Source organism: Cricetulus griseus, chromosome 2 (genome assembly GCF_003668045.3).
Source record: "Cricetulus griseus strain 17A/GY chromosome 2, alternate assembly CriGri-PICRH-1.0, whole genome shotgun sequence".
NCBI lineage: Eukaryota > Metazoa > Chordata > Mammalia > Rodentia > Cricetidae > Cricetulus > Cricetulus griseus.
In genome coordinates this window covers 165,529,613-165,552,943 of record NC_048595.1, presented here as the reverse complement: position 1 = coordinate 165,552,943, position 23,331 = coordinate 165,529,613, and the positions used below count along the sequence as shown (strand labels likewise).

At 44.6% G+C, this 23,331-nt stretch overlaps 2 protein-coding genes across 17 annotated transcripts in view; both read left to right on the top strand.

Annotated features, from left to right (window-relative positions):
* Window positions 1-1,382: 1,382 nt before the first annotated feature.
* Mbd1 (methyl-CpG binding domain protein 1) lies at window positions 1,383-16,106 on the top strand. 16 transcript variants are annotated; one of them, XM_035440060.1, is made up of 18 exons: window positions 1,384-1,655; window positions 2,618-2,752; window positions 6,232-6,346; window positions 6,436-6,605; window positions 6,683-6,765; window positions 7,007-7,047; window positions 7,421-7,567; window positions 7,659-7,787; window positions 8,161-8,271; window positions 8,355-8,423; window positions 9,007-9,174; window positions 9,498-9,794; window positions 9,883-10,029; window positions 10,388-10,519; window positions 10,607-10,668; window positions 10,869-11,046; window positions 11,742-13,672; window positions 15,252-16,106. In XM_035440060.1, exons 2-16 carry the CDS (start codon window positions 2,643-2,645, stop codon window positions 10,900-10,902), a joined length of 1,815 nt encoding a protein of 604 aa, XP_035295951.1. In that variant the 5' UTR covers window positions 1,384-1,655; window positions 2,618-2,642; the 3' UTR covers window positions 10,903-11,046; window positions 11,742-13,672; window positions 15,252-16,106. The 16 variants fall into 16 exon arrangements, with proteins under 16 accessions (XP_027253694.1, XP_035295951.1, XP_035295947.1 ...); XM_035440056.1 differs by lacking the exon at window positions 10,869-11,046 and adding an exon at window positions 14,920-15,116 and having other exon boundaries at window positions 10,607-10,680; XM_035440058.1 differs by having other exon boundaries at window positions 10,607-10,680.
* A 153-nt stretch (window positions 16,107-16,259) lies between these two features.
* Cfap53 (cilia and flagella associated protein 53) overlaps window positions 16,260-23,331 on the top strand; it is a 46,615-nt gene continuing 39,543 nt past the window's right edge. The window contains exons 1-3 of the mRNA XM_027397905.2: window positions 16,260-16,647; window positions 21,442-21,671; window positions 22,657-22,830. Of these exons, the coding sequence (XP_027253706.1) occupies window positions 16,387-16,647; window positions 21,442-21,671; window positions 22,657-22,830 (665 nt within the window). The 5' untranslated portion in view covers window positions 16,260-16,386. The remainder of the gene's footprint in view (window positions 16,648-21,441; window positions 21,672-22,656; window positions 22,831-23,331) is intronic.

Genomic DNA, 23,331 nt, shown 5'->3' with positions numbered 1-23,331 from the left:
CAAACCTTAATCTCTGCATATCAGTTATTGAATAATGCCTTGCCTAACTGCTTTGAAGAATACTGGTTGTGCAACTAGAACCAAAGAAATGCACCCTGACCCTGAAAACCAGTGCCAAAGAAACACACTTTGTCTCTGGAGTCAGAGCCAGTGAAAGAAATACACCCTGGCCCTAAAACTAGAAGCAAAAGGCTAAAAAGGACCAGTGAAAGAAACATACTTTGGCCCTGAAACCAGAGCCAAATCTGACCCTAAACCTGTGCAGAAAACTAACCAATCCTGGAGCAGATCTAGCCATCCTAAACTCAGGGATTGAAATCTGACCAAACCTCACCCTGGAAAAACTCCACCCCATAAAAATCCCTATATAAACTCTGTGTCTGTTCAGCTTGTGGTTGTTCAGGCTGCCCAGCTGTACTCTGCCATCCTGACATAGAGCAGCCACTTTCCTGGATCCTTCTCTCCCAATAAATCTCTTGAATGAGGTTTGGGTGAGACCAGAGAGGACCCTGGGTAGAGAGGAACTTCGGCTCTTTGGGGCAGGGGGAGGGGGGTGAGGCAGAATCGTAACAACTTTGCCAGGAAGCCCGCTCCTGCAGGAGCAGAGCTGATACACCAGGGAAGCCTTTCACTGAAGCAAAGCTGTAAGCTGCTATGCGTACTGTGACCGTGGTATTTCTTGGCTCCCGAGTGCCAGCCAGGATACCTTTCTATCCAAGCTGTAACACTCAGTATTCTGTGACTCCTGAGTGCCAGAATACCTTCCCATCTGAGCTGTAACACTCAGTATTCTTTGGCTCCCGAGTGCCATAATCCATCCCTGTCCATACCAACACAGCAGGGCCAAGGAGCCACTGGGTGAAGCACAAAAATGGAGTTAGCTTAATGCAAAACAGGTTACCTTGGTCAGTTCACCATCCCCTCCCATTGGCCTTTGAGGTATGGTCAAGCCCTCATTTGGTCCCTTCATTAACTGCTTACACATCTCGCCTTCTCCCTGGTTCCCAAGGAAGAAACCTGGCCAGAATGCGCAGTGCTCCTGGAGGTTCCAGGAAGTAGTGAGTACCAATCCTGAAGAACGTAGTCGCAGCAACAAACTGTGTGTGGGGGGGTGTCTCCTAGGAAGGAAGAGGACAAACGAGCTCTGTGATCGTGAACCTGCTATTTTTGGAGACGAAAAACTAGAGCAGGCAAGCTGGCCAGGCTGTCCACTTCCCCTTGTGTTGGGACCAGACGTCGCCTGCACGCTCGGGACAAGAAGCGCGCACTGACTTGGGAAAGCGCAGGCGCACAGGCAAAGAGGGAACTGAGAGAGATGCGGATGTTATCAGAGCGCAGGCGCAGCAGATCTCTGGAAAACCGCGCGCCCCTGAAAAGACGCAGTACGCAAGCGCTGGAGCCTCCCCACTGAGGGCAGGCGTGTGCAGACTGCACGCAGGTGTGGGTCCTGGTCAGAGCCCAAAAGGCAGCCCGTGAGTTTCCGGTTCCGGGAGTAGCCAACGGCAGCCCAGGCCACAAAACTAGTGCTTTGGCGGAGCTTGCGGTGGAGGTGAAGGAGGAAGAAGAGTGGACCAGGCGGGGCGCGCGGGCGCGGGATCGTCCCCATGGGTCCACGGGCCTAGCGCGGTGGAAGCTAAGGGCCTCGTGTCCAGCTGGTGAGACAGCCGCCGTGGGCATGGAAATGGAGAGTGCTCAGGAGGAGCTGGGGAGGAGTTGAGACTCCGAACGCTAGCGGGGAGACGCGAAGGGCCCTGAGGCCGGGAGGAGGAATGGCGTCTTCTGCGTATTGAGAGAGATCCTGGGGAAACTGGTTCGGGGCGATGACAACAATGTCGAGGGACTAGAATGGAGAGGAATGGAAGAGATCAGAACGTTTAGAGAGACGTCAGGCCTCCATGTTAACGGGATAGAAATGGGAACCCAAAGCTGATAGTGAGAAGACGGGGCCTGAGACAGGTCATAGGAGAAATAGCAGGGTTAGAATTATGAGGGACTAGAAACTCGTGGAGAACGAAAAGTGGAATGTCAGAAGACTGACACGGGTGCTATTGTCCCCGAACACCAACAGAAACTGAGAGGCAGGTCACTGTGTGAAGGAACAAGGAAGTTTTCACAGGGTATTAAGAGAAATGGAGAATGACAAAGATAAGGGTAAGAGTAGCGAACGCTGACAGTAGAGGTGAGGGATGAGACTGGAGAGGAATTGTGGGCCAGAAAAACGAGGGAAAATCAGTTTGGGGGAGAGCTTTGGACTTGAGGGGGAGATTGCAGGCTGAAGAATGAAAGGAAAGGGGACTGGTGTATGGAAGAGTTGGGCGCTCTCATGCATATAAATGCAGCCAGAACACTGACAGACATTGGAAACTCAGGTCAAGGAAAATGTGAATTAAGTTAAACTGAAGTTGGGAGGTGAGGACAAGAGACTAGGGACCTCATGCCAGATTGTAGTGTATGTGTTTGGAGGGTGTAGTATATATGTTGGAGGATGATAAAGAAGAGGGATGGCAAGGAAATACATGCGAATGTCTGGGGCAAGTATTAACATCAACACCGTTGTGGCCTAGAAGCAGAGTGCCACTAATTTCTTTCATACCTTACCTACTTCCAATCCTCCTAGGTGTTTCTTCATTTCCGAAGTACCTATGGCTGGGGACTGGCAGGACTGCCCAGCCCTGGGCCCTGGCTGGAAGCGACGTGAGGCCTTTCGAAAGTCAGGGGCCTCTTGTGGACGCTCAGACATCTATTATCTGAGGTAATGGGTGGGTTTTGGTCAGTGTTTAATAGAGTTGGGCCTTGTTAGTAATTAAACCGGTTTGTTTAAATCTATACATGGAGTTAAAATTGTTCACATAGTCAGTCCCTTATTAAAAGTTTTGTGTTTTCATAATCATCCATCCTTAATAAAGCTTATTTGACCAAAGTCAATATGCACATTCAATTGTGATTATTCACAGACACAAATGGGGCAGCCAAAAATTTGAATTGTCTAGTGCTTGCATTCCTAATAAGTTGAACAAGAACTTTTTGCTCCCTTTTGTACTGCAAATCCAGCATCCTTTGTGTGGTCTATTTAGTGCCATATTTTTGTTGTCAAATTTGTTGTTTAAAAATCTCCCAAATAAAGTGTTTTCTAGTGTTCTGAGTGCAAGAAGAAGGTCATGTGCTTTTTCTCCTTGTCAGATAAGCTTCCATGAATTGCATGTACTATCTGCTTGAGTTACAGTGTTAAAAATCAGAAATGTTACATCCCAAAAGAGAAGAGGGAACTTGCTTGGATGTGTGTGAGGCTGCTCTGGAAAGAACAAAAATTAAAATTTGTAGTACTTGATGCTCAGAGAAGTTGGGAAAGTAGCTGAATTTGTAGATTCATGAACTGATGGCTAGTAAAGAGTAGTGAACAACATTGTTATGAAGAAAGCCAAAGATATATTGGTCAGAATTAGGAAAAGGTCAATCATTTTAGCTGCTTCTGTCTGGTTTGCATGTTTCAGAAGGTGATATGGTATAAAAACATTAAACTTGTGATGTACTTCTGTATATCAGGTGTCTTCAGAAAAATAAGACCAAAACACTGGCAGACAAATCTAGACGAAACATTCTCTGAAGCCAGTGTGGCTCTTAATTATTAACTGATCGTGAAGTGAAGTCATTTGTAAGAAACAAATGTTACAAGGTCTTTAAACAAAATCACATAAAACAAGACTATGCATTGATCAGCTGCTAAAAATGTGACAGGCTTGCTGGAACCCACCTGTGTATTTCCTGGAGCAATGGTTCTTGCTGCATGAATTCAGGGTTTGTAGAACCTCATAATACATAATTACTGCATATAATGAGAATTGACTATAAACACATCAACATTAAAGTTCCTAAGTGTCGGGGCCAGTCGACCTGTCAAACAGTACCTGAAAAGAGGAGTGAGGATTTAGAAAGAGACAAAAGAAAGGATAGAATCAGGAGGGCTTTCAGTGAACGCTGCAGCAGCCCAGAATTTATTTCTCATAGTTTTTTTATACCCTAAACAAAAGGGGTGGGCAAAAGCCTTTCTTTCAAGAAACAAACAAGCACAATCACCTCCTTAATTCTCAAAACATCTAGTAACCACACCTCTGGTCAAACATCCTATTATTTGGCCTTGAGGAGCAAGAACAAGCTTGAACTCTCTGACCTTAAGATGGAATGGAGTCACTGTGGGCTCCCACACATAAGCATGTGTTCTGTATTCGTGAAACAGCTACTAACATTTCTACACCCTTCCTGTTTATCTAAGTTGTCATTTCCCTAGAATATCATAAAATTTCAGATATTTTCAACTTTTATGTTTTTAACTTTTTCCACATATGAAATTGTATAAAAATTTCAAAACTTACAAGTAATTGTCAAAAGATACATATTTATCAGACTAGTAAATGGGTTTGTTAGTTTTGTGGATGCTGATAGGAAATGTGATACTTCCTGGGCCAGATATAAAAAAAATTTCTCACAGTAGTATCAGAGCCTAAAATACCTGTTTTTGGCATTTCTTAGAATCCCAATCCCCATAGGATGACATGAAGAGGGCTAAGTAGCATATATGCTGCACTGTATATAGGAAAGGCAGCCTGTGTATTTGAGTTTAGAAAATCAAGTATCAGTATGATAAGCATTGCTGTCCTTTCCCCTGGAAGGGAGGGGACCTTTTCAAAAGTTACCTGTTTTTACAAACAATGAGAAGGTAGTTTGTTTCAGGAGATAATGAATGCCTCTGATGATTCTTGCAGAAGTGAAAAGACCTAGAATGTCATCCCTCAACATTAGCTACTTATACTTTGTATTGAATATAATTTCATTTTCATGTTTTAAAAAATAGTTCTGTTATAAGCTTTTATGATCATGCATTTGGTATGTAATACATAACATTTGAGTACTGGGTACTTGTCTAGTGTTCTTGGAGCCTTGAGTTTGATTTCTAGTACTATATACACTTCTGAAAAACTGGCACTGGGGTGGTAGAAGCAGGAGGATCAGAAGTTCATCTTTCTTTACATATGAGTTTCAAAGCCCTTTGGGTTAAAATGATATCCCCATCTCAAAGCAAAACAAACCAAAATACATATTTATATCTTACTTACTTACTATTTTGTGTTGATTTTTACTCATATTTTCAACACTAATGGTGTTACATGTTGTAAGTATGTTTATGTGTCTTCATTATTATTTATTTTGGAGCAGGGTCTCTCTCTACTGAGCCCTGGGTATACTGGAACTGATTGTATAGACCAGGCTGGCCTTAAACTCAGAGATCCGCCCACCTGCCTTTGCCTCCCAAGTGCTGGGATTAAAGGCATGTGTACAGTGCCCTGCCTGCTTATGTGTCTATGCACAGTTACCAATAGTAATACAATCTGAGGAATACACAAACTCAGTGATATAGTACACTACACTATACACCTAAGCTAAATATTCATATAGTCATACATTGCTTATTGGTACTGATACATTCTGAGAACATGTTATAAATGATTTTTTCATGTTAAAATCATAGATTATAAAGCTAGGACGTGTGGTGTCATTAGAAAGTATAATCTTAGGGACTGTCATGTATATATAGTTGATTATTGATGAGAGCATTGTTGGATACCACATAACTGTATATGCTATGGAATATGCTCCTTTGCTGAATAAAAATCCCGAGATTAAATCAAACACTAGAGAGAATTAGGAAGTCAAGAGAAGCAATAATCATTTAATTATATCAGGGTACTACTAGTCTAACATTGCAGTTTCACAGTACATTAATTTTTTTCATATGTAGGACTCTAAAATGATAAAAATCACACTAAGTTCATAAACCAGTAATTGTAGTTATTATTAATCAAGTATGTACTGTGGTATTACACTAGGTTTGTTTACACTAACATCACTACAGATGCCTGTATAATGTTGTGTGTATAGTATTGCCAGATAATAGAATTTTCCCCTGTATTATAATTTTATGGATTTACTATAGAATATGTGATGGCATGGATCAAAATGAGGTTCACAGCTCTATTATTTATTAACATTTGTGTGCATGATGGTATTTATATTCATATTTTGTATTCCTGTTACTTGTATTGAGGTAGGACTTGGGTGGGGCTCACAGGCTGAATCCAGACTGCTTCTTGCATCTCACCAAATCTGTGGGGATGTTGTGTGGGTGGCATGACATTAGCTCCCTCTTGGTGCCAACTCATTGTGGTTCATTTTCAGCCCCACAGGAGACAAGATTCGAAGCAAAGTTGAGCTGACTCGATACCTAGGCCCCGCATGTGATCTTACCCTCTTTGACTTCAGACAAGGCATCTTGTGCTATCCAGCTCCCAAGGTACTTCACAATGTCAGTGTCCGTGCCAGGGCACCTGTGTCACGTGATACCCATGTACTAACCCACACTCTTCCTGTCTTCATCTCTAGACCCATCATCCCGTGACTGTCCCTAGCAAGCAGAAAAAGAAGCCTTCTAAACCATCCAAGGTCAAGAAACGTCAGGTTGGGCCTCAGAAGAGTGAGGTCAAGAAGGAGACTCCACAGGATGAGAATAAGGCTGGCACTGGCACAGCTCCAGCTTCATTATCTGCACCTGGGTGAGTGTTGGCTTAAGGTTAGCCAGGTGGGTGAGGCTTGGGATTGGGAGTACATAGCTCTGCTCTTTTAATTTTAGGTGCTGTGAGAATTGTGGAAACCACTTCTCATGGGATGGTGTCAAAAGGCAGAGGCTTAAGACATTGTGCAAAGACTGCCGAGGTAAGTCCCTAGGAATTAGGAGACAAACCACATATTAGATCCAGTGCCAGGCTAAGCTGGAGGTTATACAGTACATGTCAGGATAGGATAGCGGCTTTGGGCATATATGGAATCAGCCTGTGACCCTACTCTATTGGCATATGTAGAACAGTGAGAGTCAGGGTTAAGATAGTAGCTGAAGCCATATGTCTGTGTCTGTTGCTTCTTTTCCATTTCTCACCATTCTTCCTTCTTCCACCAGCACAGAGAATTGCCTTCAACCGAGAACAGAGAATGTTTAGGGTAAGAACAGTATATTTCCCATAGTCTATAAGAGAACAGGATGTCATAGGACTGATGGAGGGTTTAGGAGTCATGACAGGTCTTTTTTGTTTTTTTGTTTTTGTTGTTGTTTTTTAAATTGAGACCTGCTGTTGGTTAGTTTGTAGATGCAATAATGGTAATTAATGGGGTACTAGTAGACACAGGGATGAATTTAACAGAGCACTAGTAGAAGGAACAGTAGTGGCCTTGGTGTTGGTAAGCTAATCAGTAGTTTATTAGCTAGAGTAAAGAGGTTAACGGGAGACTAATAAGCATGGCTAACATTTGGAAGGATAGTGGTCCTTGAGTCCCCTGTCTAGGCTTCTAATCTTACCCCATACATTTCTGACAGAGAGTTGGCTGTGGAGAGTGTACAGCTTGCCTGGTAAAAGAAGACTGTGGGACTTGCTCTATCTGCCGCCTGCAGCTGCCCCATGATGTAGCCTCAGGACTCTTCTGCAAGTGTGAGCAGAGACGCTGCCTGCGGATTGTGGAGAAGGTGAGTCAGTCAGATGAGGTGTGCCAAGGCTCTCCTCAGTCCCTGGCCTTCAAGGCCCTGACCCCATACATCACAACTCCGGCCCCCACAGAGTCGAGGGTGTGGAGTGTGTCGGGGCTGTCAGACCCAAGAAGACTGTGGCCGCTGCCGAGTCTGCCTTCGCCCTTCCCGCCCTGGTGTCAAGCGCCAGTGGAGGTGTATGCAGCGGCGCTGCTTTTGGGTGAGTCAGGCTGAGAGACCAGTGCTGGTGGAGCAAAGGCTGGGCCAGTGCTCATTCTGCTATTAAATTTACCACCATGGCTGCTGTTGCTTCCGCCTAATCTGGCTTTGCCTGCCTCATGTCATATTTTCTTTTCTGTCCCATGCTCACCTCCTTGGTTCTGCCTATCTGCCTTTCTCTGCCAGCACTTTGCTCATCGTTTCCGTGGCCACCCTCAAGGATGTCACCGGTGCCCTCCCCAGGTTGTGGTTTCCCCCACTGTGAGTGTCTGACTGCACACTCCACCTGACCAGTCAGTGCATGGCTCCTGCACTCCCCGGGGGTCCAGTGTCTACTTGGTACCACCAAGCCTTAGCTGGCTTTCGACTTCTAGGGTAAACATAACTGTCGTAAGAGTGGCTCGAAGGTGGCTGCCCAACATCACTCCCAAGCTCAGCCACGGCCTCCACTTCCTGCATCGAAGCACCCAAAGCCCACAGAGCTGGTAAGGCCCTGGTGGGCAGGGGGACGGCACAACCCTAAACTTACTCAGGACCTGCCCTGACCCCAGCACATTTGCCTCTGCAGCACATCAGCGACCTAGCGCCCACATCACCTGCTGAGCTCATCTATTACTGTGTAGACGAGGACGAGCTAGTGAGTGGCCCCACCTTACCTGGATAAACCTAGATGCCCCTGATGCTTCTGTAACCCCAAGGAAGCAGATGCTGTAATGGGACAAGTAGGGAGTAATAGTGCATACTAGGATGGATAAGCAATTACTGGGGAAGAAGGAGTTAGCAGTGCTGTGCTTACTGTCAGATGGACCAACATCAATGGCTGGTGCACGACAAACAGGCTGAATGGTGACATTCACAAAGGTGCAGGTAAATACGTTTGTATAGAGTAACTAGTCAACACAGCTGGCGGTGATGAGGACTAATTGAAGGTCAGCAGAGTCCTGGTGGAAGTGAGGGCCAAAAAAGACATTGTCTGGATAGCAGGTGCTCTAATAATACAGTAATGGTGCAGCCTCAGTCCTAATGGTCTTGGAGGCCAGCTGGCACAGTGATTGTGGCATAGTTTGAAATCTCAGATGCCGAGGAGAGGTTGTGGGCTGAGCCTCATGTGTAGCTAGCTCCTCATGGGGGCTAGAGGAACACCAGGAACTACTGAAATGGGTGTTGAGGACGGCCTCTCCTAGTCTTAGTGACAGTAGCACCATTCCCCTCCACCCCAGCAGCCCTACACGAATCACCGGCAGAACCGCAAGTGCGGGGCCTGTGCAGCCTGCCTACGGCGGATGGACTGTGGCCACTGCGATTTCTGCTGCGACAAGCCCAAATTCGGGGGCAGCAACCAGAAGCGCCAGAAGTGTCGTTGGCGCCAGTGCCTGCAATTTGCTATGGTGGGTGGGGCAGGAAGGGTTAGGTGGATGGGCTAGGTTGGGCCTGGCCCACCCCCGCGTTTGGGAGTGGTAGGCAGGCCTGGTAGATGGGTGGGTGGTGTATTGACTCCAGTTTAGGATTCACAGACAGTGTGTTGGGGTGAGTCCAGCTCTCCTGCCATTACTAACAGGAGATGGATTATCAGGCTCAGTGATGAGAGCTCATGTTAGCAGCAGGGTCTCTGCTGGGTCTGACAGGAAGTTAGCAGGCACATTGAGTAGGGCAGGGTGGGTAAGGTCATATGGCACCAGGTTGACCACAGCACTTAATCTTTTTCTCACAGAAGCGGCTGCTGCCCAGTACTGGGTCAGGGTCTGAGGAGGGAGCAGTGTCACCCCCACGTCATCCTTGTCGAAAGAGGCCTCGTTCTCGACAGCTCCATGTGAGCCCTTCCTCAAAGGCCCCTTTGGCTGTGCTTACAATCCCACCAGGCCCTGCCCAGGCTTCAGCCAAGCAGCAAGTAGGTAGAGACTCTGTGCTGCCCCCACCTGACACAGACCTTGTGTTTTTACGAGAAGGTGCCAGCAGTCCTTTGCAGGTGCCTGGCCCTGCTGCAGCTTCCTCAGAAGCCCCATTACAGGTAAGGATCTCTCCCCACTCTTCCAAGCTCCACCCAGCCTTGTGCCATGGAGCTGAGACCAAGTCTGTTGCCCTCTTTTCTTATGCAGGAGGCCCAGTGCTCTGCCCAGAGTTGGGCTGTGACCTTGCCTCAGGTGAAACAAGAGAAGGCCGATGCTCCAGAGGAGTGGACAGCAGGCACAGCCTTTCTGACTTCATCCACGTTGCAGCCTGGCTGCCCTAGCAATGTTGAGGAGGTAATGAGTGTCCTATGGGTGCCATACAAGTGGTCTGTAACCAGAATTATAGTGAGCCATGATGGTGGTACTGGGAATAGTGATGGTGTGCTGATGATGACCAGTCTGTTGAATTATCCAGCATATCTAGCAGGTGCTGTACTCTCCATAGGCAACTAAGTTTGCCTGCCATACTGCCCAGCTCACAGGAGACTGAAGATTGTTGAGGAATGGCAGAGAGATGGCATTTCTTAGTGATAAAAGTGAGGTCTATCTGCATAATGGGTTGGCTAATTAAAAAAAAAAAAACAAAAACAAAAACGAAAACCTTGCTTCAGGCTGACCCTGTCCTAACTACTGCCCTTCCTCATTCTCCTAGGCAGTAGACCCAGACCTTGTACCTGTGAAACAAGAGCCTGCTGGCCCTGAGGAGGATAGAGAAGAAAACAGACAAGATTTTGTCTCTGCATCAGCCCCAGAGGAGGAGACAGGAGGGGTTGGCACACCAGTGGTCAGTGCTGGGGGACGTTCCCACCCTGCCCTGATCTTGCTTTCTCTCCTCCTGTCATGCTGACCCATGATGTTAATTCTTTCCTAGATCACAGAGATTTTCAGCCTGGGTGGAACCCGCCTCCGGGATGCAGCAGCCTGGTTGCCAAGGTGCCCCATACAGTTAGGTGTGGGGATGGGGTGGGTGCCTGCCACATGTGGGCCCTTAGTTTTAAACCTAGGGTCAGCAATTTGATTGGGTGCAGAGGGACATAAAGGCCTGCAACCGTTCCACTGCACAAACAGTAAGGGGGTATTTTGTGCAGTACTGTGAAGATTTGCTCTTGAGATCCAGCCTGTTGGTATTCCAGGGCTCTCCTCTTGGGAAAGGAACAGAAGGACTGATGTGCCGTGATGAAATTGGAAAGAAAACAGATTAAGTGAGGCTGGTCCCCTTTTAAGGGTCAGACTTGACATAAGCATTCTTACTCAGAAGATCACCATTTATGGTCTTGAAGGCCTTAGAAGTCTCCATGAGCCCATTATTGGGTGAGCTGTCCCTGATGATGGGAAGAATGTGTGTCACACAGATGACATTGGACTTGCCCAAGCAGTGGAGTTAGGGGATTGGGCTTTAAGTGGCTCTGCAGGCTGAGTCTGTGTGTAGCTGTGTGATCTCAAGTGTGTCCCCCACTTCCTAGAGTAGCCTCTGTGGGAGATTTGGGCTGTGTGTCCCAAACCTTTCCTGTTGAGTTTACTGTTTCAGATACTGTAGAACTGACCCAGTTAAGTCTAGTAACAGAGGTGAGAAGAGATGCCATTGTGGTAGTGGAAGGAGGACCACCCCCAAGGTTAAAAAAAAAATCTCCTGGGCCAACCACCTGGGTGCCATTGCTCCCACACACTGGTTTTAATGGCTAGGAAACCTGATAGTGTAGGAGATGGAGATGACTGAGACCCTGCCTGGTGTAGAGCAGATGGGGACTTCCATTGGTGATGATACTGCAGCCTGTAAGGCTTACCCATGAGGAGATAGAGGATCCCTGGCTTCTAGGAGCTTATGATTTTCTGGAAATTGAAATTATTCTCTCTTAACAGAGAAGTGCTATACTGTTTACCTTGCTAGTCTATAGAAGAAAGGAAAGTGACTATAGGTAAATAAGGAGAAATGGATGCAGATGCAGAATAGTAGGAAATGCATAGCAAACCTCATTCAACAGACAGACCTGCTCCCTCTTCCCTAGGTCCAAGGACTTTAAAAAACCTGAAGCTAAAATGCAGTAGACTGGAAGCTTCTGCTGACTGTAGAACTGGAGGTGATATTTGCAGACCGGCTTTATGAGAAACAACCTTGATCTGCCAGGTACTGGGCCCTGGCCTGGTTGCAGAGCTTTTTTGTGAATCAACCCTAGGAGAAAAACTGACAAGCACAATCGAGGAACAGGCCTGCTCAGTCCTTTACAGCTTAGAGGAAGCAAACTGGAAAGAGAAAGTGTAGAAGGCTGAAAGAGCATCCCCTCCTCCCAGGATCTCAGTGCGATGAAAAGCTGGATGTAGGAGTAGGGGAAGGATATAATTGAAGCCACTACAAACCACTCAAACAAGCCATCTTCATAACTGTTGGTTGGTGGCTTCTGGATGACACCTGGCAGTGTGTTTGAACATTTTCTCAGGGAAACAGCAGTTGAAATGCTACAGAATAAAGGAGGAAAAGGCATTGCTGTTTGGTGCGCTCCTCCTGTGGAGCCACTTACTGAACCCTCACAGTAGTCCTTAGGAAGCCTAAGTGGTACTGTGCACTTTCGCAGGTTGGTAAACAGACACAGAATAGATGAACCCAGTGTTAGATAGCTAGTATTGGTAGAGTCTAGAAATACACCAGGCTATAAAAGCTTTGTTCTTTAATCCACTAAACTGTTAACTGCAGTCTGTGCAATAATGTATATTACAATAACAGTTTTAGTGACTTTGAAAATATCAGTGGATCACTATGAACACTGAAAGATGTCCTTTACACTTTTGCCTCTTGTGGTTTAGGGAATGCCCAGGCTATAGGTGGATGGGGTCACCTTCTCATCAGGGCACTGGCTCATCTACAATCTAGGTTTCCTGAAGGCCCTAGATGCTGCATAAGATCCCTCAACCCGGAAAGTGTGTTCTTCCCCACTGCTGCTGTCAATTTGCTTGAGCCTAGATGGTCTCACTTTGGCCAGAGCAGTACTTGGAGCTAAAGCTGTCAGCCTGGCCCATCTTTTCCTGGCAGCATCTTCTCTCTGATGACCTTTGTGTTTGTTTCCTGCCCTTAGCTCAAATGTTTGTTAGGAGGCTGAATTAACTTATGCACTGAGTCCTGCCCATGGGCCAGTCTTGGCTAGCCTTACCTCACTTTCCATACTTAAATGCCAAAAAGAAATATAATTGGTTACTTAGCCAGATTTACCGGGCCAGGACTGAGTGCCTCGTCATACTTTGTGTCCTGTGTGCCCTGCTTGCTGTAGCCTAGTCCCAGCCCTGTTGCTTTAGCTAATTTCAGATGTGGATTTCTTATTTCCAACTTACAAGGCACAGCTCTGTCGGCTTCTGCTCTTCCTTTGTCCTGATTTGCCTAGTTCTGTCGAGGGGTCATACTGCTTTTTAACCCCTAGAGTACACCACTTGTCCCTAGTATTCTGGCAGTTCTGTTGGTGAAGTTCTAAGGGTAACAATGTCTTTGGTTGGCATTTGACCTGTGAACAAAGATTGTGGTTACTATGTGACTAGGGTACAATCAAAAGGTCAAACCAGTACAACAAAGAATAGTGTATGTGTATTAAGGGAGTTTTGAGAGACATTTTGCATTACATAATTTTGGGAGATGGTTCAGTGGCCTCTAAGGCTGTCATTTGTATGTAATGCTGGAACTTAAAGTATTCAGGACAGGCAGTCAGGAAGGGAAGGTGGATGGACACATGGGAGCCCATGAACAAGAGTTGGAATTCAAGAAGATGGCCTGGAACCATGTCAGTGTCTCACCGTCTCCAGCTTCGATGACATTTGTGTCCTGCAGAAGAAGCTAGTGTCCTTCGTCAGAGAGAAGTAACATCTGGCCTAGGACTAGAGAAGCTGAAGGAAGAGCCCAGGGAAGTTGTAGCAGCTGAAGGCCTGGCTGTAGGACTTGCTGTTTCCCCATACCAAGGTGAGACAGCAGATTAATGGCTGCTTGTATGAACTGCAACATGCCTGGTATCCCTGCACCAACTTCCCAACAGCCTGCTGTCGCTTCACTTCTGCTAACCACAATGTTTCTGTGGATTTTCTTAACTAGAAGTCTATGGGGAAGGATTCTGGGAAGCATAGTCTAGACAAGGGAACATGTTAGAAAGCCACCCTGCCATGATTCAGCTCCCAAAGGTCTCACCACTCACCCAAGGATAACTGACAAAACTACATTGCTGAAAATGTAAAGCTGAAGACCATGGATTTCATGATGGTCCCAGCAAGCAAAGAGATCCTGTCAAGCTCATCCATAACAGTCTTGCTGGTCTCAGCTGTTATTTGTATCACTCGTCCAGTTATTGAAAACTTGGCCCATAGTTATCATTGTACAAGATCCAGAAATGCAATTTTATAAACTGCATCAATATTTATCACAAGTGATAAAAGATCTCCAGTTTACTATGGACCTTGATGTTCAAAATATTGAATCTAGTATACTATGGAGAAGCCAGCCCTTGTTTGAGTTTTTTGAGATGCTATAGAAAGTTGGAAACAACTTAATCATTTCTATTTCTAAGCTGTTCTATTTTAAAATTATTTTAAAACAATTTTCTTGTGCTATTTACTGGTTTTTATGTGTTTCTTTAAGAACTGTTTGGTGGTGGTAACAGTGTTGACTGCTGTAGAAAAATTGGGATTGTGGGTGGCTAGCTGAAGGTCAGTTCTGTCATTTCCCTAGGCTGAGGTAATGTGCTTGCTACTCGTGCACCTTGCAGTCGCTAAGACTCTTCCAGGCCTCGGCTGGTTGAGAAGACCATTGGGTGGTTTCTGTGCCAGGCACCCTGTAGCGCCCGAAATACTTGACTATTAATTATCGGGCGAAGGCCTGAAGATTTAAAGAAGCAAGCAGAATGCTGTTTATTTGGGGGAATGGGGAGCCTTAAATACTGTCTTGCAGCACGGTGGAAACGCCCCAGGGTGAAGCCTATAGGGCTGCCAGAGAGCTCAGCTGCCCAAGAGAAAAACAGGATGTGCTACAAAAGGAAACACAAAATGTTTCAGCCGGAAACCACAGGCTTGACCCAAACATAACCCCAAATGGGGGACCCGCAGTGCTCTACAGCACCCTGGGGCAAAGCCTGTGCCAGCAGTACCCCTGGTGTACGGAGAAACTGGCTCCACTCTTCAGGGGATGGTAAAGTCTTAAGTTGGGAGTTTCCTTCCCAGGCTTATCCCGAGAGTTCTGATGGTGGTGCACTGCCTGCAGGCAGCTGGCTGCCTCCAAGGATCAACTTCCCCAGGCTGTCCCAAACTCACGAACAGGACCTCCGGCTACACAATCTCAAGAATATGGGCCAGGCAGCCCCAATCTGTGGGGTCGTTTCACAAGCCCTGCTCAAGGGGTGTCTTCCCTTCTGTGGAGGGTATGTGTGCTGGGGGTGAGGGAGACCTGCCTAAAGGCCAGCACTTAGAGCCACTCAGATGAAGGAGCTGCCCCTCTGGACATTGTCAGGGAACTCAGACATCATCTTAATTTTTTTCTTTTTTGTTTGTTTCAGGCTACATAAACTGTTAGCAGTAAATGAAAATGAGTATTTTACTGAACTGCAGTTGAAAGAAGAAGTACTGTAGGAGAGAAAAACTATTATTATTAAGAGAAGAAAGACATTCTTTTGTGGCTGAAAAGCTGAACTCGGAATTCAGGAAATGGAATCCAAATCTAGAGATGTACCATATAGAACATCTGAAGTGGTTGGGTTCCAAATAATTAAGCATGCAAATTTGAAGAAAATCGATCTTAAGAGGGTATACACATGAGTTATTAGTGTCTGTCAGTGACTGACCTTGTTACTGCCCCTCCCCCATCCGCTTTTCTGTTCTTCTCCCCACCACCTAAGAACCGGTACCAAAGTAGCATTCATAATTGGCTCTTCAACATTGTTATCTCTATCTTACTACTAATGGGAACTACAGCTCTGATCCCCAGGTGTGCTGAGGACTGTCCAGTTCCCCGGATTATGTTGCCAGTTTTGCCTGGGATCTGATGCCCAAGAATTGAGTAGCTGACCTTGTGATCTGAAGTCTGGGTCCACAGTGATGCCTCCATTCAGACTTTATTGTGTTCAGCCCCTAAGACTACTTACTTCCCCACCAGTACGTCTGACCTGCTTGCTTCCCGTGTTCACCCAAACTGTAAGCTCTGTTTTCTGTTCAGTGCAGTGGGAAGATGCTGTTCACAGGTAGTACTGGTTGTGTGGCTCTATATAGCACTTAAGCTCTTTGAGCTTTAATGGACTTCACTGTAAAATAAAGCTAATGATACCTTCAGTTCCTTCAACCCTGTAAGATTGTTAACCTCAAAGGTTGTTTCTGGAAATACTTTGTAAAATGTAAAAAAAAAAAAAAAAAAAAAAGACAAAAAACAAAAAACAAAAACTACTCAAACACAAGGTTGCCATGTGATTATTACCGTCATCAAGATTAAGGTAGTTGAAAATTTTAACCTTTCCACTCACTGCCCTTTCTTGTGCTTTTAGCTCAATTACAGAGGATAACTAGCTAAATCCACTGGATTGTGTTTTGACACTTGAGTTAGAGGTGTGTCGGTCCCGTCACTCCCCACCCCCACCTTCTGACAAGCCCTGAAAGAAAAGGAGGTGGGTGGAAGTATAGCTGCCAGGGGTTGGGCAATGGATGGGCGGAGTGATAACAGCAGAGTGCTCTCATGGGCTAGTAACCAAGGACGACTTCCGCTTGACCAGCCCACCTTCAGTAGCGGCTCACAGGGAGGGGTGGCTCACCATGGCAACCAACCTCTGCGTCTGGAAAGCAGACTCTTCTGGGCTTTGCGGTTCCTGGTCGTCACCATCCCAGAGAGACTTGAAAATGTACAGCCAGCGATTTGGCACTGTCCCAAGGGAATTTAATGGCCCCACTCCCAAGGCGGTGATCATAGTAAGTACAGGACGTTTGTGCGGGGAACTTAAAACTTTTTCCATCTCTGGGTGGGGCCCGACCTGTCTGGGTTCCTTCACCTGGGAAGCAGGTTCCTTATGTAGCAGATTTTGAGGAAGAAAAGGTTTTTGCACACCTATCATTCCGCCCACACCCAACCCAATCTTTTCCACTCCAACCTCCAGCTAGAATCACCACTTGGGATCTTGGTGTTTTTGTTACCCCCCAAACGGAAAGATCTGATCACTTGCCATGGCCAGGGGTGTGGAAATACTGTAGAAGGGTACTGGGCCAGGAGGCAGATTCTGGATCTGTGCCAGCTACAGTTCAACAGTACGACCTTGGATTGGTCTTGTGACCCTATGAAAAGTCTATAGAAAGGGAATTGGACTTTGAATGTTGTGTGTGATAATTGAATGTTTGCTGTGCCAGCCAAGTAAGTAGGAGGTATTGGACAAAACTGTCCCTACAAACTGGAAATAAACCAGTTAGTTGCCCCCTAGGGTAGGCCGGTAAAGGTAGCCCATAAGAAAGTAGTTTAATGCATTTTTCTAAGAATCCAGACACTCCTTATCCATGCATCTGGGTTCCTTTATTCCTGCAAGCTGGTTTCTACACACCAGAAAATCTTTCGTGTATAATCAGAGTTCTGGCTGGAACCTCTATTGGGTGTGTAACACTAAAGAATATACAGGGATAAATCCAGTGATATTGGGTGTGTAACACTAAAGAATATACAGGAATAAATCCATTGATCCTGGGAGTTCCCCTTCATTAAAAGCCCCATCCACAAGGTGAAGAAACAGCTTCCTCCTAAATAAGCCCCTAAAGGCAGGTAATCGGTTATGTTCTCTGTGGTGGCAACTTGTGGAAGAAAGATTTGGGCTAATCAAGAATACAGCTGTGCTATGGTCCATAGGGCATGTACCACATTTCCATTCACTTATAGACCTCCCTCTTCTCTAGGTTGAAGGACTATAGAATCTGGACCTGGAAAATAGTAGTCTGGAAACTGCTATGGGCTTTAAGGGCTCCAGATAACTTCATGAGGGACAGAATCAGATCACTTTAGGGTCACATATCTCAACGCAGCACTTGGGATCCAAGCCATTTGTTGATGACTATTATGTTCATAACCAATAAGGGATAGGAAAAAAAAAAACAGACTGCTAAAGTAGAAGCAGGCCACTGAATACTGTCTGCTTACAGAAAAAAAAGTAGGAAGCAAAAGAAGCCAGAGTTGTTTCTTCTTCTCTGGTGTCTAAGTGTGCGATAAGAAATGCAGAGTTGAGTGGTAACAGAATTGGTGTAGCTTGAACCCTCAGAAATTCCCTAGAAAAAAGCAATAAAACAAGCAGTGATGTGAGCAGCCATTGGCACATTTCTTTTTCTCATTTGACAGAGGAGAAATCCTATACTTGAAACCTAGAAGCACTAGCGTATGGGTCAGAATCAAACTTGGATGAAGTCATTGTTCTTTAAAATAGGAACCTTCTATGTTATAGTAGCAAAGTCATTCCTTGATCATCACAAATCCTCTTTGATTGTATTTTAGTGTGGTCAGAGTGTTAGTGTTCATTCCATTATTGTAGTTTCTAATCACACATGATTTTCTTTTCTTTTCTTTTCTTTTTTTTTTTTTTGTTTTTTCGAGACAGGGTTTCTCTGTGGCTTTGGAGGCTGTCCTGGAACTAGCTCTTGTAGACCAGGGTGGTCTTGAACTCACAGAGATCTGCCTGCCTCTGCCTCCCAAGTGCTGGGATTAAAGGCGTGTGCCACCATCGCCCGGCCTACACATGACTTTCTACTTCTAGAAACATGTTGAAAATGCTCAGAGTCACTTATTGAAAAGATAATGTTCTGGGTATATTGGATAAATAAAATATATTATCAAAAATAATTTCCTATTTTCACTTAACTAATTCAGTTACAAGAAAAACTTATGTGTCTGTTTTGTATTATATTTCTATTGAACAGTGTGGATTTTGGTCAGTGACAAACCTATTCCTCAATTGGCATCACCTTTTCCCTTTTAGACAACTCAAGGTCCCACCTTGATCCTCCAGAGACTGGGAACTCAGCTAGGTGTGGTGACACAAGCCTGTAACTACAACATTTGGGAGATACAGGCAGATGATCAGTTAAAAGGAGAGTTTAAGCCATCCTGAGCTACATGACAACTGTGTCTCAATGCCCCAAGCCTTACAGAGCTTCCAGGTCCAGCTGCCACTGGTGCTGTTTCTCACCAAGTCTTTCCCTTGTTCCTCTCTTGAGTAAAAGTGACCCTGGGTCTTGATTCCTGTTATGATGACTGGCACCATTTGTTCCTAGCTGGCCTGTATGTTGTTCTCAGCCCACAGAAGCCTACTATACTGTTACAGAATCTGTACTTATAACATGCCAGGAATGTTCAAGAACAGTAGTTTAACTGAATGACTCTAGACTCCAAATACTTTTGATGTGGATTTGCTTCTCATGATATACTTCCTACTCTCATCTTGGGTCTTGCTTCCCATTTCACAGGGTGTGTCAGCTACATCCAGGTGCCATTTTGTGTACCCCAAGACTGAAACATTTCATCTATTTGTCTTTGGATGCTGTGTTTGTTGGTTTGTCTCCTTCCAGTGCTTTACTACAAATATCAAACTCAGTATCTGGTAATTCTGGCACCAATGTTCTAAATGTAATTCAGCAGAAGAATCTGCCTCATGCCTTCTGGGTTTATTACTATGAATGAGCACTGACCTGCCACAGTTCACCCAAGGATGACTGGATAAAACCACCACTGAAAACACAAAGTTCAAGACTATTGATTTCTTGGTGGCACCAGGAGGTACAGACGCTGCATCAAGACTACCAGAAACACTTGTTCACTCATTCTTATTGAGAGGCTAATTCTGGGAAGAGAGTGCTCAGTGCTAGCAATACAGAAATAATAAATATAAAGTCAAGGAGATTTCATTTAGTGTGCTGTTTTGGATTCAAAATGTGCATACATATCCAACTTCTAAGTGACCATTGTGCAAAGAGAATATATTTAAAGAAACTGAAACTATGCCAGAATTGTCTGCAGCATAGGCCTTGCATTCAAACTTCTAAAAAATGAACCGAATCAGAGTGAATTTCTAGTATCAGCCCCCTCCTCCATCCTTCTTTTCTTTCTTCATTTCTTCCTTTTTGGTCTTTCACATTTACAGTTTAGTACATGTGTAGCTAGATAGTAGCCCTCCCTTTTTTTATTGAAATTTTTTGATGCTAATAACTGGTTAGAAACCATGTCAGTACAGTAGGTCACAAGAACAAGATTGAGAAAGCCCCTAATTCTTACTATCCAAGTCTATCCTATTTGAAGCACTTTGAGCATAGCACTCACATCTCTGGTTGTAGAACTTGGTCTGTTTAATTTTTTCCTGTCAATCCATCTGTCCATCCATCCATCCTTCCATCCATCCATCCCCTATCTATGCTAATTCTTTGAGTTTCCAGTTCCATGCCTGTTTTGCTTGTATTTACCCCAAGTCTTCTCATATCCACCCCTCCTTCCATACCCAACCAATTTGTATCCTCTTTCTTTTTTAACCCTTTAAGGCCAGTTTGTGTTACCCCCATATTCTTGGATGTGTGGTCTTCTGCTGAGTGTGGTCAACGAGCCAGGGGATGCACTCTCAAAGAAAACAGTCTCTCTCCCAGCAGCTAAGAGTTGTTGCCATTCACTCCATAGCCAGTGATGGGATTGTATGCCCAGCCTCCCTTTCCATGCTGGGAATGCTGGGATACAGTCTGGCTGGGGCTTGCAAAGTCTTTGTGCTGTTATAATCACTCACAGTTCATATGTGCAACAGCACTACTGTGTTGAGAAGATGTTTTTGTCATTGTCACTCCTGTCTCTTCTGCAATGATCTCTGAGCCTTGGGAGTGGGTGAGGGCCTGGGGTTCGGTATTTATGTTTCCTTTGGAGCATCCTGTGGTCTATTATTCTATGTACTTTGGCCAGTTGTGGGTGTCTGGGTTAATCACCACCTACTGCAAATAGAAGCTTCTGGTGAGGATTGAGGGATGTGTTGACCTGGTGGGAATATGCAGAAAAGGCTGGGAAAAGCTGTTCAAATTTTAACTTTGACATGTGAAGCAGCCTTGTTTCTAAAATTAATCAATTAATACAAAAATTTAACTTTAATAATTATATCTACTTTTAATCAAAGGACTTTTTAAGAAAAATAGGTTATCTTTAACTCATGATTTGACTTACTTTTTTATGATGGTGCAAAAATGATAGGCATTCAGCAGGTTGTACTTTAAAATGTGAATATGGATCTTTTCATGGACTATCAATATATAGTAAGGTTACTCTCAAGGTCTTGGACAGGACATTGAGGTTAAGCCTATACCAGGCTCAGGCAAGATGGTGAGGCCGAATGACAGATACTCTACATTGTTTGTTATGCTTGGTAGATTATGTGTGTTAAATGGCATTTTTTACTAACAGTGTCTCTTGTTTACAATAGGTTTATCAGAATGCATGCCATCAAATGCCAAAGACTCTCCATATTTGAGAATGATTTGATGAATATAAAACTCAGGGAAACAAACAAGTTAGCCCTTAGAGACTTAAGCTGCTTTTGGTTGTAATGGCAAGATGATGTGTGTGTGGACGTATGTATGTATGTATGTATGTATATGTGTATGCAACACACAGACACATACACACACACACACACAAGTTTTTTCTCTCTACAGTCAGGCTCTTGAATTTTGCTTATTGTAACTGACAACTGTCCTTTTTTTTTTTTTCAGAGGGCCAAGCCTCCCAAGGCTCAAAGGGCTGAGCAACATCTGAAAAGAATCCAGCGCAGCTACCACAAGTACCATACTACTTTGGCTTCCATTAAGTCCAATGAGCAGGAACGCCTGCGAATTGACTGGATGCAGCACAAAGACCGCACATGCATTAACAGTCGTGTGCAAGCTAGAGTCAAGGATGCCATGCAAGGCTTCATCATCAACACCGAAGAGAGGCGGAATAAGTAAGGCTCACAGACCTGGTACCCAGGTTTGAAGCACTCCCAGAGCACTCACTTTTTATTTCCTTTGAGTACTGGGGATAAGGCCTGGAGCCTTTCCTATGTTAGGCAAGTTCTACGTCCTCAGTTGACAAACTTTAATAACGTGCATGAAACAATCGGGTCAAATAAAGGCCATGGCTAAGTATTTCATAGTAAAAGCAATAACTATTGTTCGTTATTCTGTATGTTATGTATCGTGATCTTTTATGTATGTTAACCACATTTTAATGGAGAAAGAATATACTGTTTTATGATTTCTTCTTTTTTTTTTTTTTTTTTTTTTTTTTTTTTTTTTTGGTTTTTCGAGACAAGGTTTCTCTGTGTAGCTTTGGAGCCTATCCTGGCACTCACTCCAGGCTGGCTTCGAACTCACAGAGATCCTCCTGCCTCTGCCTCCCGAGTGCTGGGATTAAAGGCGTGTGACCCAGCTATGTTTTATTTCTTTAATTAAAATGTTTAATTAGAATCTATCGACTTTGCTACTTTTGAAGATATGCATTTCCTATTTTATCTGTATGTTACCAAATAAGATATGGCATGAATTAAGGTCTTATTTTATGGAGACCCACAGTGATTTTTTTTTAACATTATTTATTGAAGGGGTGAGTGCCATTGTGGATGTGGAGGTCGGGGGACAAGTTGTGATTCTCTCCTTCCACTATGTGGATCCCAGGGTCAAACTCAGGTCATCACCCTACTCTTCTTGTAGTCTTTCAAAGTGGCTTCTGGAGACAAAACTCATGCTTTATTGTATTTCCTCAACCTTATCGTGATCTTTTATTTATATTTTTGGTTGTGAGCCTAGCCTTTGACAGCTGAGCTATCCCTCCAGCCCAATCTTTTGATTTCTTTAAAAATTGTTAGACACTAATTCAAAACAAAAGTTAGTTGGAATGATAATTTTAATGAATAAATCACTTAGTTGTTTTTCATTTGTTTGTTTCAGGCTACGTGAACTTTTATCATCAGAAGAAAATGAGTATTTTACTGAACTACAATTACAAGGAGAAACCATTGAAGAGAAAAAAGACAGAATGAAAGAGAAAACAAAGTTATTAAGAGAGAAGAAGGAAAAAGAGAGGCAGGATTTTGTAGCTGAAAAATTAGAACTGCAATTCAGGTAATAAATTGGAAGAGCATGTAAGCAGAATGTGGACATGGGATTGTTACCTAGACTATTAAAGAGATAGCGACAAAGCAGCTGCTGTTAGTCAAGGAAAGGAAGCAGAAGCATAGTTCCCTTAGGGAATAGTGCTTACTGGGAGAAAGGGCTTTAAGACCATGATGGATCATTGAGGTGGCAGGGAGAACATTAGACATAAAATGGTGCAGTATGTGGGAATACACAGTGGGGGCCCTAAAGGGGGGGTGACGGAAAGGAGAGGAAGAAAGGGATGGGGAGGGTAGAGAGAGTGGAGCAAGAGAGCCCCTGCCCCCATTGCAGCACCTAGGAAGGGTGGGGGTTGGGCTCACAGAAAGCCTCCAGAGCAGCCTCAAGAACAAAGGAAGTACCAGATTTTATAACTGTTGGGAGGCTGGTGGAAGTTTCACATCAGTGATTTAGTTCAACATAACCATCATGAAAAAGGACTGGAATAAATTAAGAGCTGTCAGAGCACAG

What these genes read in the sequence shown, in the direction of transcription:
- Mbd1 (XM_027397892.2), top strand. Translation starts at nt 2,643, where the DNA reads ATGGCTGGGGACTGGCAGGACTGCCCAGCCCTGGGCCCTGGCTGGAAG. An exon ending in GCTTCATTATCTGCACCTGG is followed by an intron (nt 6,606 to 6,682) that starts GTGAGTGTTGGC and finishes TTTTAATTTTAG; the next exon opens with GTGCTGTGAGAATTGTGGAA. An exon ending in GAGAACAGAGAATGTTTAGG is followed by an intron (nt 7,048 to 7,420) that starts GTAAGAACAGTA and finishes CATTTCTGACAG; the next exon opens with AGAGTTGGCTGTGGAGAGTG.